Source organism: Alosa alosa, chromosome 5 (assembly GCF_017589495.1).
Source record: "Alosa alosa isolate M-15738 ecotype Scorff River chromosome 5, AALO_Geno_1.1, whole genome shotgun sequence".
NCBI lineage: Eukaryota > Metazoa > Chordata > Actinopteri > Clupeiformes > Clupeidae > Alosa > Alosa alosa.
Window position 1 is genome coordinate 23696595 of NC_063193.1, and position 17974 is coordinate 23714568.

At 44.0% G+C, this 17974-nt stretch overlaps 1 protein-coding gene and 1 long non-coding RNA gene across 8 annotated transcripts in view; one reads left to right on the forward strand and one right to left on the reverse strand.

Moving 5' to 3' along the window:
- Positions 1–16528, forward strand: part of ebf2 (EBF transcription factor 2) — a 26264-nt gene extending 9736 nt beyond the window's left edge. For 2 of the 7 annotated variants that reach the window (XM_048244155.1, XM_048244159.1), the window contains exons 7-16: positions 9300–9381; positions 10789–10930; positions 11160–11293; positions 11700–11826; positions 12111–12199; positions 12608–12673; positions 12843–13020; positions 13456–13638; positions 14376–14546; positions 15653–16528. In XM_048244155.1, coding sequence (XP_048100112.1) covers positions 9300–9381; positions 10789–10930; positions 11160–11293; positions 11700–11826; positions 12111–12199; positions 12608–12673; positions 12843–13020; positions 13456–13638; positions 14376–14546; positions 15653–15687 — 1207 coding nt within the window. In that variant the 3' untranslated portion in view covers positions 15688–16528. The remainder of the gene's footprint in view (positions 1–9299; positions 9382–10788; positions 10931–11159; positions 11294–11699; positions 11827–12110; positions 12200–12607; positions 12674–12842; positions 13021–13455; positions 13639–14375; positions 14547–15652) is intronic. The other 5 variants (XM_048244157.1, XM_048244160.1, XM_048244158.1 and 2 more) reach the window with 3 other exon arrangements.
- LOC125295034 lies at positions 6040–9344 on the reverse strand. Its single transcript, XR_007193621.1, has 2 exons — positions 8723–9344; positions 6040–6316 (listed from the first exon to the last, which is right to left on the reverse strand). It is a non-coding gene; the product is annotated as an uncharacterized LOC125295034 (long non-coding RNA).
- Positions 16529–17974: the final 1446 nt, after the last annotated feature.

Sequence of the window (17974 nt, forward strand, 5' to 3'; positions counted from 1 at the left end):
TCCACCTCCCCTTGAGTTAAACAATTGATTTTTACCTTTCTCCAGTTCATCCAGCCGTTCTGAGTCTGGCGATACCACTTTTAGCTCCAGCCTAGCATAGATCATTGAATCAGATTAGACCATTCGTCTGCTGCCGCTCAACCTTGTTGCTGGAAGTTAGCCTATGGGGACTATTTTCAGGTGCTGCATGATATTGTGCTGCTTTGCCCATGGTGTTGCTTGATTATTATCTCTGAGAGTATAGTTCCATGTCAAATCAGCCTAGAAAATTGCCACGTTTCATTTCCCATTGGTCTTATTACACTTTCTAACTTGAGAGGAGACAAGTTTTCAATAGGAAAATTACCGGAAATCTTAGTCACTTTTAAACGTGATGCTAGCAGGTGAGAAGCTAATGGTCTAATTCAATTCAATGATCTATGCTAGGCTGGAGCTAAAACTGGTATTGCCAGACTCAGAGAACGGCTGGATGAACTGGGGAAAGGTAAAAATCAATTGTTTAACTCAAGGGGAGGTGGAAAATAAGTGTAATTCCCCAAATGGTGGAATATCCCTTTAACAGCCAATTAATTTATGCCTATAGTTTTTTGTTATGCAACACATCTTGAACTTACATCAAAGTTGGTGCATATTTTGAGACACCAAGACAACTTTTTATAATGCAGAATGTTTTATCTGAGAACTGTGTTAAGGTAGGCCTATAGCCAAGAGTCATCCAGACTAAGCTCATGAGAAAGTGTGCCTTAGCCAAGGATGTTCAGGGAAACAGCTGGAAACATGCAGGCACAGCTTAAGGGACCTGATGAATGATGCAGCATTAAGAAGGCTCTGGACTACTCACATCGTGTGTGTGTGTGTGTTGGTGTTAGTGCTCAGTACTACAGTGGTGGACTTGCTCCATATGTGTACAGTACATTATCGCAGACAGACAGACAGACAGACACACACACACACACACACACACACACACACACACACACACTCACAGATAACACCATCTCATGCACTGCAAGCGAGCCCAAGGGATAACAAAAATGAGGTCTGTCTGTGGAAAAGAGCATGAAACTGTTGGCAGTATCAGACACACAGCAAATAAAGGCAAGGGGTGCATTCTTTATCGTTCCCCGAAGTATGTGAATGTGTGTCTCGTTTTCCTTTGTTTGTGTAAGTCTTAGAATATTTTTTTTTTAAATGATGAGTGATCTAGGGCTTAAGCTTAGCCTTAAGCTAGTCTTGTACATGTCCAAGAGTTTGAGATAAAGTTAATATGAACTAAGATCAGAAGTAACATGGCCAACTCACAGCTTATTCATTCAAATGATAGATATCACAGAACAGGTGAATGTGATTTGTACTGGCAAAGTTTGGTATTATGCAAGTCTGGGACATCTTGGCCATTGCTACAATTTCTTAGGTCAGTTACTATTAGTTATGTCCTGCTGGCACAACTGGCCTCTGATTTCATGCTCAGCAATTCATTCCTTATATTTTTTTTCTTCCGTCTTACTCTCTACAAACACACACACACACAAGAAGGATGTTTTCTCAGGAAATGGAAATGAAGTGCTAATGAGCTAATGTGTGTGTGTGTGTCAGGGGGTTGGTCAGTTGAATGACCAAGGTATTAGATTACAAGCAAGATCTGGTCTGTGTGACTGCACACATGTTGGGTGTGTGTGTGTGTGTGTGTGTGTGTGTGTGTTTCTCTCTGTGTGTTGGTGTACTTGAGTGTTTGTATGCATGTGTGTATATTGGTGTAAAGGTGGTGTGGCTAGGAATGGTGTGTGTGTGTGTGTGTGTGTGTGTGTGTGTGTGTGTGTGTGTGTGTGTACTAGGAGGGGGTGGTTACTGGGGTGTTAAATTTCACTAATGATTTAATGATGCCCCCTGGCGGGTACCACACTCTTGCTTGTTTGTTTGTCTGTGTGTGAGGAATCTGAAAGGAATCTCCTCTTCCTCTTCTTCTGTCTCCTTCACTTGGTCTCCTTACTCATTTCTCCTCTCCTCCATTCCTCCCCCTCTTCCCTCACTCCTTCTTATTCTCTCCATCTGCCTCTTTTCCGTGTCTACACCCAGAACCATTCACACATGGGCAGCCGTGGACCACTGGTTAGCACTCTGGACTTGTAACCGGAGGGTTGCCGGTTTGAGCCCCGACCAGTGGGCCGCGGCTGAAGTGCCCTTGATCAAGGCACCTAACCCCTCACTGCTCCCCGAGCGCCGCTGTAGTAGCAGGCAGCTCACTGCGCCGGGATTAGTGTGTGCTTCACCTCACTGTGTGCTGTTTGTGTTTCACTAATTCACCGATTGGGTTAAATGCAGAGACCAAATTTCCCTCACGGGATCAAAAAAGTATATATACTTACTTATACTTATACATTCTTCACTACACTTGTGCGCATAGTTGTGTGTGTGTGTTTGTACATGTATGTGTGCATGCACATATATCTGTGTGTGTAGTCTTAGCAACACTCATACATCATAGTCCAATTTAGTAAGAATGCATTCCATCCTGTTTCAGACACATCTAAAGCTATGTGGAACTCTGTGATTGATGGAAAATCTGGGGAATTGTCCATTGTATGGGTGGGCTACTTTTCTCTTTAGTTGAAGCGTGCATTTGTCTGTTTCACTACAGTAGAGCTGGTATATGTGTGTTGAGGGAGGTTAGAGCGGGGTTGATGTCCGTGTGTTTGAGTGTGTGTCTGTGGTGTGTGTGTGTGTGTGTGTGTGTGTGTGTGTTGTGTGTGTGTGTGTGTGTGTGTGTGTGTGTGTGTGTGTGTGTGTGTGTGTGTGTGTGTGTGTGTGTGTGTGTGTGTGTGTGTGTGTGTGTCTGTGTGTGTGTGTGTGTGTGTGTGTGTGTGTGTGTGTGTGTGTGTGTGTGTGTGTGTGTGTGTGTGTGTGTGTGTGTTAGGGCAAGGTTGATGTGGATGTTGACAGCCTCCCAGCAGGCCTGCTGAGCTGCCTGCCCCCAGCTTCCATCCGTCTTCTTTCCCTCTATCCCCTCTTCTTTCCCTCATTCCTCTTCCTCTCTCTCGCTCCCTCGCTCGCCCTGGCACATGCTTTGTGTTAGACACGGACAGTAAATTTCAGCGCCCTGAGCCCCTGAATGATTCCATACCTATAACTTCACACATTCTCATCCACTCTCTCTCTCTCCTTTTTTCTCATCACACCTCCTGACTATAGATGTTCCTCTCTTGCTCTATGAATCTATGTATCAGTGTATGTATGTATGTATATATGTTTGTATGTATGGATGTATGTGTGTGTGTGTGTATGTATGGATGTATCGGTCTATGTATCCATGTATGTATCGATCTGTCGTTGTCCTTCAGCCGCTCTCCCAATATTTCTCAAAAGATTGTAGAAATTCTTCTCTCCTCATATCTTCAATCAACCAATTCCTCGTCTGACAGCTTCTATTTAGGGCTCAGTCACTCTCTCTCTCTCTCTCTCTCTCTCTCTCTCTCTCTCCCTCTCTCTCTCTCTCTCTCTCTCTCTCTCTCTGCTCTTCCTGTATCCCTCTGTCCTTTTCCCTCTCTCTCATCTCCCCCTGTCTTGTGAAGAAACAGATGTTGTTTGTCAGATCCCATCATTACTGGCTAATTAAACAGACATCTCTCTCTCTCTCTCTCTCTCTCTCTCTCTTTTCTGATCCGTGTGTACTGTTGTGTATTGGGTTTTGACAGTTTTTGGACTGGGGTATTTGTAGTTTGTGTGTGTGTGTGTGTGTGTGTGTGTGTGTGTGTGTGTGTGTGTGTGTTGAAGGAAGCATATGCAATTACATGCATACACACATGCAAACCCAAATACACCTCTGGAACTCTTGCTTCTCACCCTTTTAATGGATTATGCACGGACTGTCGGTATTTGTGTGTGTGATTAGTTATAGTGTGCAGGTTGATTTAGAGGGGAGGCTGTGGATGCAGGAGTAAATTAACTTTGTGTGGAATATGTGTGTGTGTGTGTGTGTGTGTGTGTGTGTGTGTGTGTGTGTGTGTGTGTGTGTGTGTATGTAAATGAATAGCTGTGTGTTTGTGTGAGTGTGTGTGAAAGGTCTCCCTGTGGTATGTAGCAGCGGGCTGTGGGTTTACGCCATGCCCCCTGTGCCCTATTAGCGGGGTCAAAGGTTGGCCACTGAGGGTGTTAACCCCTGAGCCCAGTCTGCCCCACGTCTGCCATGGAGCCAGAGACCCCCGTGGGATTCATCAACCCCTCAGACACGCACACACACGCACACACACACACACACACACACACACACACACACACACACACACACACACATACACACACTCTAAACATTCACCCCTGTTTTGACCATCACTCAGGCCAGCTACTGTAAAAGGTGCTGTCCTTATGCTTATGTCAGAAAGCAAATGGAAAACAGTATGTCAAACCACTACTAGGAGGGGACTATAAGAGTGGGGAACCGTTTGTCTTATGGGACTAGTATTTGGTAGATAGGGAATTTTAGAAATAGGCATGTCATTTTGTCATGGGCATCAGTAGTTTAACAGTATTCATTAGTGAACACTGCAGTCATGTAGCTGTAATGACATGTGTGAATGAAGTGATGAGGTTCGCAACACTTATTAGAGTTTTTACATCAACTTTCACCCCAAGAGCAGTGTTTACTTTATCAAACAGCAATAAACCACAGTAGTTGACAATACTTGTCAGGGAACAATACACCATCTATGAATACTACTTAGTGGTAATTCTTAAAAGAACCTACCGGTATAAGCCATTTTGAGAACATGAGAGAAGGCTTCTTAGAGCTGCTTTGCTGGTTGGCTTATTCACATCCTCCAACACTGTGTTTACTCTGCTGGTTTGGTCTAGAGAGAGAAATGCCCTTCATCAACAACTGCTGTCTCGCTGAAAGAAACACATCCTTAAAAACTAGTCATCATTTTTGGACATGTGACCACTTGGCTCTTTGTCCATAGTGATAGCAGCATGCAAAACACACATGCATAAAAACTCAACGGCAGAGTGCATTGTGTGTTAAACTGGAATCACAGCTTGTTCAAACTCAAAATCAGTAACCTGCTTTCAGGAATCATTCTATCAATTTATAACAGTTATTTGGTACAAATTTAAGATGTGATTGTACATCATTTTCTGTATCCTGTGTGACAACATGCATTTGTGATAGTGTGTGTGTGCGTGTGTGTGTGTGTGTGTGTGTGTGTGTGCGGCGTGCGTGTGTCTGTGTGTGTGTGTTGTAATGCCATACATCTGGTTTCCTAATCCCCCCTCCTTGTCAAGACTGTTTTGTTTTTGTAAGGAGGGGGGACCTGATGAGTGATGGCCCTGAATATAGAATATCAACATTCTCTCTCTCTCTCTTTCTCTCTCTCCCTTCCCTCTCTCTTTCTCTCTGCCTGTGGTCCAAACGTAAATGGGCTCACTTTCTGTCACTCAACTGTCACAACACAAAATCCTCTCTCTCCTCCGCAGTCTTTCCATAATAGTTCGCTCTTATTCTGACACACTTAGATGGACTACAAGCTCACACACACAGACTCATCTTTTTCATGGTAATTTTTATTTAGTCGTGATTAAGGTATTAAAGCTATTACTGTAATCAGCTGTTGAAAAGTTTTAGTTGGAAGTTGCTGTAGTTGAAAATGAGAGGCAATGAAATATAGATAGATAGATAGATAGATAGATAGATAGATAGAGAGAGAGAAACTTTGCTTTTGTCTCCAGGCAACAATACCAGCAAGCAGTGATTGACAGCTTGCGGTGAGTCGTCACTCATGAGTGGATGCACTTATGTGTACTTGTGTGTGAGGGTGTTTGTGGATTGATGTGTCACATGTGTGCACTACTGTACACATGCATTTGTTTCCTTTACTGTGAGTGTGGAGTGTGTATGTGATTTGTTTGCTTTATTGTGTGTGTGTTTGTGTGTGTGTGTGTGTGTGTGTGTGTGTGTGTGTGTGTGTGTGTGTGTGTGTGTGTGTGTGAGAGAGAGAGAGAGAGAGAGAGAGCACTTGCGCTTATACATGAAATGTGACTTAGATGAATTTTCTCTTGTAGTCAGGTGTCTGCGTTTAAAAGAGCTATCAGCTATAACATTTGTGTGTGTGTGAGTGTGCATGTGTGTGCGAGTGTGTGTCAGTTAAAGCGTGTGTGTCAAGCAGTAGCAGTGCGCCTGCTGAGAACTTCTGTCGGGCCACGGCTGTGAAGGCAGGTGGGCTTAACTGGGAGGCCTGGAATGGGGGCTTCCCACTGGGCAGGCGTGTTAATCGATCCCCAGGCTTCAGTCCTGGCCTTCTTTCTATTTGTGTGTCCTGCCAGTCTTTTCAGAAGGAAGACAGAGAGACAGCAGCAGTTCTCAGATGAAAAAGAAAACAGACAGATGTGTGTCTGAATGTGAATTAACACATTTGTGTGCATTTTAGATTAATGAATTTAAGTTATTTTGCCATTAATAAAAGCATAATCCAAAACATCTGCCCTCATACACCTATCTGAGACAAAACTGTATATGATTTTTTTATGGGTCCAAACACCATTTGATAGACCCATACAAACTCAGACAGAGCATACACACAAAAACATGCCTGTATGCATATGCATTGACTCTTTCATACACACACAGAAACACACTCATGCAAACACACACACACACACACACACACACACACACACACACATACATACACAGACACAGAGCCGCACAGACACACACCTTTTTCTGTAAATATCACCCTGATGAACAAACAGGCTGGATATTAAAACTTTCCCCAGACCGCAGTAGATGAGAGTGTGGGGTGGGTGTGAGGAGGTGTTGGGGAGGAGGGGGTCCAGGCATCCTAATTAATTATGCAAGATTGGTCTAATTATAATGCAGTGAGTGTGTGTGAGGCAGAAGGTGTGTGTGTGCTGTGGTCGGGAGATTTGCATGCTAAGTGGGTCGGAGGAAGCAACTAATGCATGCTAATGCTGGCCAATGTTAGCATCACACTTTTGCTCATTTTACCACTTTCTCCTCTAGTTTCCCTTTTATTCTTCCACATCTTTTTGTCTTACACTTTTTCCTCATTCTTTCTGTACTCTTACCCCCACACACACACCTCTCTCTCTGTGTGTGCGTGTGTGCGTGCGCATATATGTGGGCATGCATGTGTATGCTGGTGAATTATGATTGCAGACGACGCCGAAAACACAAACTACATTAGTCTAGGACAGGGGACAGCCAAACTGAACTGACCTGCTGAAATGTTATAACATGGTTATTCATGTCCTATTACACATTTATAATACAATAGAATGCACAAATATAACAGAAGCAGAAAATGGGAAAATGAGAAGCTACTAAGATACCTGGAAAGTGAACAGTCGGATAAAGACAGATAGAATGACATGGAGAGAAAGAGAGAACATTTCCAACACACACACACACACACACACACACACACACAGGGTCTGAGTGCAGAGGTCTTCTCATGCTGATAAATCACAACCTCTTGTTGCCAACAACAATATTGATCCTCCTAAAGCTAAACCAGCTCCCACAGAGATGAAGTGAGGAGAGAGAACGTGTGTGAGAGAGAGAGATAGTGAGTGTCTATGTGAGAGAGAGATAGAGAGAGGAAGAGTAGAAAGATTCTTTTAATTCATTGTGAACTATAGAAAGACACATTTGAAAGTGCTTTATAAAACATGAAAAGATCACTAGTGTGTGTGAGTGTGTGTGTGTGTCTGTTTCTCATGTTTCTCATGTTAGCTCAGATATGGGGCAGAGATTAGAGCTCTCTATGGAGCATCTGCAGTAGAAGGTCAAGTTCTCACACTCATACACATCACATTCATACGGTCTCACTGTCACACAACACACACACACACACACACACACACACACACACACACACACACACACACACACACACACACACACACACTCACATTCTCCTAATGCTAACCAATTCCACTTCCTCTGTTCACTCACTCTGCCTCTGAGCTCTGTCTCTCTCTCTTAGTCACTCTCCCCTCACCGTCCCCTGCCCCCTGAACTCCTCTTTTCAAAGTTTTCAGTTCAACCTCTTCTCAGTCCTCTCATTCCCCCTCTCTTTCTCTCCTCTCTCTTTCCGTTGGAATGTGTTCCCCATGACTGCATTCATTCCTTCCACCTCTTCTTTCCCTCGTGCTTTCTCTCACTCTTTCTCTCCCTCTTTCTCTCACTCTTTCTCTCTCTCTCCCTCTTTGCACTGGGGACTTTGGGATTGCGGCAGTGCTGGGTTGCCATAGCAGCGGGCCCCACTGCCGGACCGAGTACTCCAGGGACTCTCCCTCATCCTCTCTTCCCCCACTCCCCCTCTATCTCTCTTCTCCTCTCCCCCTCTATCTCTCTCTTCTTCTCCCCAACATCCCCTTCCCCCGTCTCTCCTCTCCTCTCCTCTCCTCTTCTCTTCTCTCTCTTCTTACTGCTTTTATATGTGGCCACATCTGTTCATATGTGGGAGGCGATCTAAAACGCCTCACGACCCTCACACACACACACAAACACCCACACCCACCAACAAGAGTACGCTTTTACATGCACTCACACACTGAGGGTATAAACATAGCACTGAATAAGGATGAGGTATGTACACACATACATATGTACACAGTACACACACACACACACACACACAGGCACACACACACAGGCACACACACATGGACACACACACACACACACACACACACACACACACACCATGGAAACAGCATCTTTCTTGGTGAGTGTGAGCTCAGGCTGTCCTCTCTTCTGTGCACCTCCCAAGGGGCCTGGGCAAGGTATTGTGGGATAGCGTGGTCCCCATGGGTCTTCTCTCATGTCTTCACTTCTCTGTTCAGGAAAGATGCAGAGAAATACACACAAAGATACAACTCTCTCTCTCTCTCTCTCACACACACACACACAAACACACTATAAGCAATAGTACTGTATATATTATAGCCTATAGTAGACTTCATGAGTACAGTACTACAAGCAGAAACACCCACATCTCTCTCTCTCTCTCTCTCTCTCTCTCTCTCTCTTTCTCTCTCTCACACACACACACACACACACACACACACACACACATAGGTAGAGAGGCGAGAGAAAATACATTGAAAGGCAGCAGTAATGTTTGAAGGGCATATTCCCAGCAGCTGCAGTTGTCTCTGATGTTGCTGCTTTTTGTGTAGATGAATACTGAGATCTCTGTGTTTTATAGGGGACAATGCACACTGTTCTGGAAAGACGTTCTCATCTGTTCTGTTCCTCTCTACCTGTGAATCTCTCTCAGGTTCTTCTTGAAGTTCTTCTTAAAATGCAACCAGAATTGTCTGAAGACGGCAGGAAACCCCCGCGATATGCGAAGATTTCAGGTATGGAGTCAATATGTATGTGTGTGTGTGTGCATGTGTACGTATGTGTGTGTGTGTGTGTGTGTATGTGTGGATGTGTAATGCATCATATTGACATGTCTAGTTTTAGTGAGAGATGGAGAGATGAAGGAGAAAATGGATATAGGGAGCAGGAAGTCAGCTGAGGTGTTTCAGAAAGTTGACAGGAATAGTGTGGGTGCATGTGTGTGTGTGTGTGTCTGAATGTGTGTTGCCAGGAGTTGAGTGATTGGCTCCAGATGGGAAGGTCAGGCTCTGTGACCCAGGAAGTGCTCACAGGGGACACTCCCGCCTCACTTCCTGCTGCTGTCTCCCTCCACCAGGGGCTCTGTCTGGCATCCCCCTCTCCCTCCTTCCTCTCCCTGCTTCCGCTCCCTCCCTCCCTCTCTCTCTCTCTTTTTCTCTCTCTCCCTTTCTCCCTCTGAGGCTCTCACCTCCTGCAGGCCAAGGACAGGAGCCTGCTGCTCTAATGATTTACATCTATTTACCCACGTGTATGCATGGACACACACACACTTGTGCTACAGACACTGAAACACACACAGCTGGGCACAAGTGCATTCACAAATAGATGGTGTTTTACAAACTGTTTGCAGTGTTTTTGGTCTCTAGTTTCAATGTTGTACTGTACATTGCATGCACACAAACATGCACACATGTGCACACACACACATTTCCTCTCTCCCACACACACACACACACACACACACACACACACACACACACACACACACACACACACACACACACACACACACACACACACACACACACACACACACACATATATCAGCTCCTCTCTCTGTCGGAGATGCATAGATCCTCCCCATATGTGAGCTGTCAGACAGAATGTGCAGATGTACAGAATGGGAAAAGGGAGAGAAAACGGAAACTGGGAGGTTTTCACCTTCACACTCACACACACACACACACACACACACACACACACACACACTCACACACACACACACACACACACACACACACACACTCACTCACTCACTCACTCCTCACACACACTCACACACACACACACACACACACTCACTCACTCACTCACTCACTCACTCCACACACACACACACACACTCCCACTCACACACACACTCACACACACACTCACACACACACTCACACACACACACACACACTCACACACACACACACTCACACACACACACTCACACACACACACACACACACACACACACACACACACACACATACACTCACACACACAAGCACACTCACATACACACACACACACTCACACACATACACCGGCACACACACACACACACACACACACACACACACACACACACACACACACTCACTCACACCTATTCAGTGCTCTCAACTCATCTCATTCATCTCTATCTGTTCCAGGTGGTGCTCTCCAGTACTGTGGATGTAGACGGGCCAGTCCTGGCCATCTCAGACAACATGTTTGTGCACAACAACTCCAAACATGGTCGCCGCACGCGGAGGATGGATCCATCTGAATCGATGGAGAACAGCATGGAGTACGGTGAGTTCAGAGGCCTCAGGAAGCCTTAATCGCCCTCTTTGACCAGCACATTTAATCTGTAAGATCTTTACAGTGACCTCTACCAGCAGCATTAACTGGAGATTGTTGCTTGTAGCCCAGTTCATAGGAAGAAAGTATAACTCCATAGCCACACTTTTGACATTTTCAAGTGATATGATTCGTCTGCTCATTGACCTTACTTTTTTCCTCTCACTGTCTCTTTTCCCAGCAGCAACACCCTGTATAAAGGCCATCAGTCCAAGTGAAGGCTGGACTACAGGTGGTGCTATGGTGATCGTAATTGGGGAGAACTTCTTTGACGGCCTGCAGGTGGTGTTTGGCAGCATGCTGGTGTGGAGTGAGGTAGGGAGTGATGTTCAGATCTCGTACAACTACTACACTTCATCTGACCCCACACTGACCCAACCCTCCACTGCATTTACCCAATCATTGACACCATCCAACAACATCAATCCTGAGGCCACACTGTAAGGAATCACATGGTCATACTACTGTAACACAGATCATATCACTACACGGAACTATACAATGCTCAGCCCGTTTATTAAACATGTTGAGCTCATGTTTATTAGTATTTGCTGACTGCAGTGAAGTTTAAGGATTTTCTTCAAATATGATATAGAATAGGAGTGTACAAAAATGATTATGTTATTTATACCTGAATGGTTCGCTTTTAGTCAGAGAACTCTACCCCAAGTTTGTTTTACAAGCTGACTTACAGTGTCTGTATTTCTCCTCTCTCTCTCAGCTCATCACTCCTCACGCCATCCGGGTGCAGACGCCTCCCCGCCACATCCCTGGGGTCGTGGAGGTCACACTGTCCTACAAGTCAAAGCAGTTCTGCAAAGGAGCACCAGGACGCTTCATTTACACAGGTACTACTACCCCCTCTCTCAGTCTGTCCTGTGGAGAGACACAAGCATGGTCACATGTTTATTAGTATTAATAACCATGTGTATTTAATTTAATTTAATTTAATTTAATTAATACTTTAATTACTCTTTCTGCTGTTAAAGAATGTGTTTGTGTTGTATGTATGCTGCTGCTGAGACCTTGAATTTCCCCTGGGGATCAATAAAGTATCTATCTATCTATCTATCTATCTATGTGAGAAATGTGTTGGTTAATCCTTGTGTGTGTATTATGTGTGTTCATACAGCACTGAATGAGCCCACCATAGACTATGGCTTCCAGAGGCTTCAGAAAGTAATTCCAAGACACCCAGGAGACCCAGACAAACTAGCAAAGGTGAATGCAACATACAGAGATTCACATCCTTGTACTTAAAGGAGTGGTTCAGGATTTTGGACATAGGACCTCATTTCCAAGTTAGCAAGTGTGATATTTATTAGTGGGGACCGTTTTCAACACGTTTCATCCAGTCCTTCTAGTTGCAGAGTTCGCAGTTGCTAGGCTAGCGCAAGTCATCAGTATGTGTTAGCCTGCCACTAAAAACAGTCTTACCCACTCCAAAGTACACCCGAGGCAAATAAATTATAACGCCAGACAATCGATGTAAATGTCCAAAATCCTGAACCACCCCTTTAACATCCACTCTCTTCTGCTTTTGTCAACAAACATACGGTACACACAAACACAGGCACATGCATACGCATACTATATCTGCACACACTGATTTGATTCCTCTGTGTGTAGGAGATGTTGTTGAAGAGAGCAGCAGATCTCGTGGAGGCACTGTACGGGAATCCCCACAGCAATCAGGTACTGCTGATCAACTTCAGTTTGCATGTTACAGTGTTGTGGTTGTGTTGTGTAAAATGTCATCACACACCTCCTCCAGCCACTTGAGACACTCACACTTTACTGCATGTTGTCTTCATAATGTCTGACATATCTCTGTATGTGTGTGTGTGTGTGTGTGTGTGTGTAGGACATGCTGCTGAAGCGGGCTGCGGACATAGCGGAGGCTCTCTACAGCGTTCCGCGACCTCACAGTCAGCTCCAGGCTCTGCCCTCCTCGCCCGCCCATGGCAGTGTGATGGGCATCAGCTCCTACCCGCCGCCTCAGCTGGGCCTCAGTGTACCTGAACCACAGAGCGCCAGCCAGGGTGAGGGGAGACATTGATATCCACATAGCAAACACACGCACACACACACAGAAAGGCACACACACACACGCGCCACACACACACACACACACACACACACACACACACACACACACACACACAGAAAGACACCCCTACAACACACATAACATATGCAATATACAACTGGCGCACACACACCATCAAATACAATATCAGAATCACATCAGAATGAATGACACATGCAATGCTCAATTCTGATGTACTTCTGATATTGTAGGATTTCTTTATTTTTCACTGTCACCCAAAGAAACTGTAAAGCCAGTCAATATATACTTGCATATACATGCAGGAACAGTAATGTAAAATGTAAAAGGAACAGTAATGTAAAATGTAATAGTTTTTAGAGGTCAATACCGTAATTCTTTTTCCATGCCATCTTCTGCCACTCCACAGGCTACATGCGTAACTCCAGTAGCCTCTCTCCACGAGGGTACCCCTCTGCTTCCACGCCCCAGCAGTCAGGGTATGCCAGCGGGGGGATGGGTGGTGGCTACAGTGCCGTGCCCATGAGCAGCCTGGGAGTACCAGGGTCGCCAGGGTTCAGTAACGCCTCTCCATCAGCTTCCCCTTATGGCAGTAAGTATTCTACTTTTCATTCCATGTTCTGTCTCTCTCTCTCTCTCTCTCTCATTATATATGTTTATCTTGCCCTCTCTGTCACTGTCTCTAACTCTGCACTTTTCAGTGTTTCTCTGTTTGTGTCCCACACTATACTGCTGTGCTTTTTAGGGATGCACTGTTATATCAGCTTAATCTCAGTATCAGCTGATATGACTTGTTAACTGTTATCAACTATCAAGCTATAGGTAGATAGATAGATAGATACTTTATTGATCCCCAAGGGGAAATTCAAGATATGATATGATATGGTATTGATATGACTTCACCCATGGCAATGGCTGATCTATATCTCTTATGTCACATCAACTAAATGTTGTGTCAAGCATGGACTGGCACATTTTGAGATATAAAAATATGAGATATAAACCGCATCGGCAGGCAAGAAACAAAGTATTTACCTTTGCTGTATAAATTTACACATTCTTCCAAATGCAACTTTTTTAATGTTTGAAGGTGTTGCTACTACTGTTGTGCGGCTGTACCACAGCCACTTTTGATTTCGAAACTATTGCCATCCCGTTTCATCACTGATTGGCCCGTGATCCTGGTGGCTGAGGGAAAAGTTTGTGTATTGTGAGGGGCCAGACTAGTTATCTCAGTGAAATGAAAATGAGCCAGGCTAGGATTTTTATAATCCCAGTCTTTTATCATCTTTTCTAATTGTACCCCCCCCCCCCCCCCCCATGTCACAGTGATGCCATCTAGTCCAGTCCCCGGGTCGGGCTCGTCCTCCTCTCTGCTGCCGTTCTCCTCTTTCCCCACCTCTTCCTCCTCAGCCAAACAGAAGAGCGCGTTTGCGCCGGTCCTCCGCCCCCAGGGGTCACCCTCCCCTGTTTGCCCCAGCTCTGGCAACAGCTTCAGAGGTAACATACTCGCATAGCCAAGTGCACACAAACAAATGCACACGTAGCCACATACAGACAAGCACAGACACTACATGCTGTAGACACCTAGTCAAGCACACACACATAGAGACAGAGGCAGAAAGATCCGATCTTGGCCATTTCATGCCTATAATGCCAAGCGTGAACGCCCTCAATCCACAGACGAGGTCCGGTCATTAGATGGTCAGGAACGCATTTGATTGGATAGTAATGTGAACAGAAATGCATCCTGGGCGGATTTTAAACTATCTACTCAATCGTTATCCCCTGCATAACATGCCAATAGCTCACATTAGGCTGGGGTACCGTGTGGAGCTTGTGCCTATTGCGCAAGAGCACAGTTGAGAAAGCAGCGTCGCTGTCAAACCTGTCCCTAGGAAAAGTAACTTTGCGCCGATATAAAAAAAGGAACTACGTTACGTTACCAAATTTTCAGTAGTAGTGCGTTACACTACTTTTTACTCGAAAAAGTAGTTACGTTACTGTGACTCGTTACTTTGTAATGCGTTACACACAACACTGCTGATGGATATATTTTAATGTTTCTGAAAAAAGGAATCACTACAAAGATCAGTACAGCAACGTTTTGTGTATGTAGTGAGAAGGTGTATCTTTGATTTAGGCTACGGATCTCCTCTTGGATTTCAATAAAGTGAAAGCATAACAAAATAAGGTAAAGTTTAGCACGTTCAAATAACCTGACTATCCCTAATTCAAAATACTTGCACACTTGGTGGTTACAAAAATGCACCGTTGCACTTGTGCGGGGGGAGTAAAGATCATCTACCAGGTGTGAATGGAGCCATACATAGTCAAGTGTACAACGCAAACAAACACACACACGCGCATGCACACACACACACAGTCTAGCGCACACTTACTTACAAATTTGTTTGTTACGAACACACACACACACACACACACACACAAACACATATACACACATACAGGACATCCACATTAAATCCCTACATTCCTCTCGCAAGTCTGTCTTACACATTAAATTAGATGCACTCAAATAACAGACACAAGTGTATGTTCCAGTGTACTGTATGCAACTCAAACAGCGTATTCTATTCTCTCAGCAGCAATGACTGGCCTGGTGGTCCCACCCATGTAAAGAAGAACCAATCATCTCTTCCTGACCAATTACAAACTCTACAGCCAGCCTAGGCTCAGGGCTGCAGGCACACTTCGAACATCACTGCCTGTCAACAAATCCCAGAGGCCTTTCTAAATCTCCAGACATTCCTCAGAGAGAAGCCAGCAAAATGCAGTGGAACCTGCAGAAGGCTCTCCAAGTCTCTGTGACTGAAGCACACGGTTGATGTAACCACAGTAAAAGGGGGTTCTGGGCATGTGAGAAGTGCGGATAAACTATGAATCTGCTTCTTGCCTCTTGCAAAGAAGCTGCCATGTTTCTTCTTCCTTTCACATCAACATCAGTACACATTCACTCACACACACACACACACACACACACACACACACACACACAATGTGTGCACACACACAAACATCCAACATGTGTTACCTAATTATTTTTGCAGTAGCAGGTTCTTTGCAAGAGACACATTTCACTGCAAGAGACTTTTTTCATCAGTCTACAGGACTTGAAATCCAGGGTTGACATAAATTACTTCATATAAGGATTTATTTAAAATAAAACAAAACTATATAAGTTATTATGATAGTTTTAGAAATAATATAAGCCTTTTTTCTAATTCATATAATTATGACCATGTTATTGCATTTTTTTGTCATTTTGTTACTATTGCTATTATTACTATTATTTATTATTATTACTATTGTTATTAATGCTGTTGCAATTGTTGTTGTTGATGTATTGTCTTGTTACTCTCATTTTCTTTACTTTACCTAAGAACGATGTAATGTATCCCAGAGGAACCCTTGACTGCTCACCTCTTACCCCAGCCAAGCTGCACATTATAACCTCATAATGGTCTTTCAGAATATACAGTAATGACAAAACAATAAGTGTTGGCATGTTGCCATTACATGTATTACAGTGTGTTGACATTAAACTGGTCTAGCATAATGAAATTAAATCATAATGGTGTAGCAGAATGTGATGACATCACAATGATCTGAAGAATTGGACAACATCCTCATTTTTGAAGCAGAATGTGATAATAATTTAGCAGAATGTGTTGAGATCATAGTAACCTAACAAGGATATTTTTCTTTGTTCTTGTCCTGTAATGTCACAGAAGACTTTGTAGTCATCCTGCTTAAATAATGGGGATATAGTTCATATAGTTCATCCATCAAGTCAGATATTTCCACACCTGTGATATGTTATAGAAGATGAATCTGGTTTTGATACAACTCTGACTTTTACTATGTTTGTCCAGTGTCTGCTGCTCACAGCATCCTGATGGCCTCACATATCTGTCCAAAGAAAAATAAAATTCCATGCACTCGCACACCTTGTTTGTGTTTAACACCCCCAACACACACACACACACACACACACACACACACACACACACACACACACACACACACACACACATACACGTTCTATCATTAGTATGTCTTGACTATTTAAATATGTCTTATGAACTATGGGACATCTGGTTGTTTTTCTCTGGAAGAAAAGGCAAAATATTTAATGCATCACTTTGTCTGTCAACAGATCTCAAATGAATAAAATAGTATGACTGCACCCCCTTCATAAATACATTCATACAGACACAAACATGCACAACTGCATACACATAGCATGTAGGGAGAAGAAGCAGTAATTGGGCTGGATTTGTGTGCTTGTGTACATGTGAGTAATTAGGACATTAGTTAATGAGGCTCTTCTTTTGCTCGGGATATTAATCCAGCACATGACAACCATGCCAATAATGCAACTTTTAAGAAGTATTTGTAGGTGTTATACTCTCTGTGTGTGTGTGTGTGTGTGTCAGAGTTTGCTATGTTCCAATGATGATAAAACCCTTCAAGCTGTTTTCAATTCCAGTTCCTCCCACTTCTCACTGCCTTGTTGTCTCTCTTGCTTGGTTTTAGACTGTTTCTGTGTTTGTGACCCCCTCCTCCTTCCTCTCTTTCATGTTGCTAATTTGACAAGTAAAATGCCACTCTGTTGTCAGCAGCCATATGTTCTTGTCTGCATTTATGTGTGTGTGTGTGTGTGTGTGTGTCTCTGTCTGTGGTTTTGAGCCTCTTTTTTATGCATCTCTGTGCAAACTGTGTGTGCTTTAGTGTGTCCTGTATGCAATTGGTCAATTGTGTGTGTGTGTGTGTGTGTGTACATTGTGTTTGCTCCCTGCAGCTTTGGCTGTTACACCATGCTGATATCAAGGTATAAATTGAGGTCTTGCAAAGACAGTTGCTGTCTCAGCCAGACAATCTGATTACAAGGATCCGACTACTGA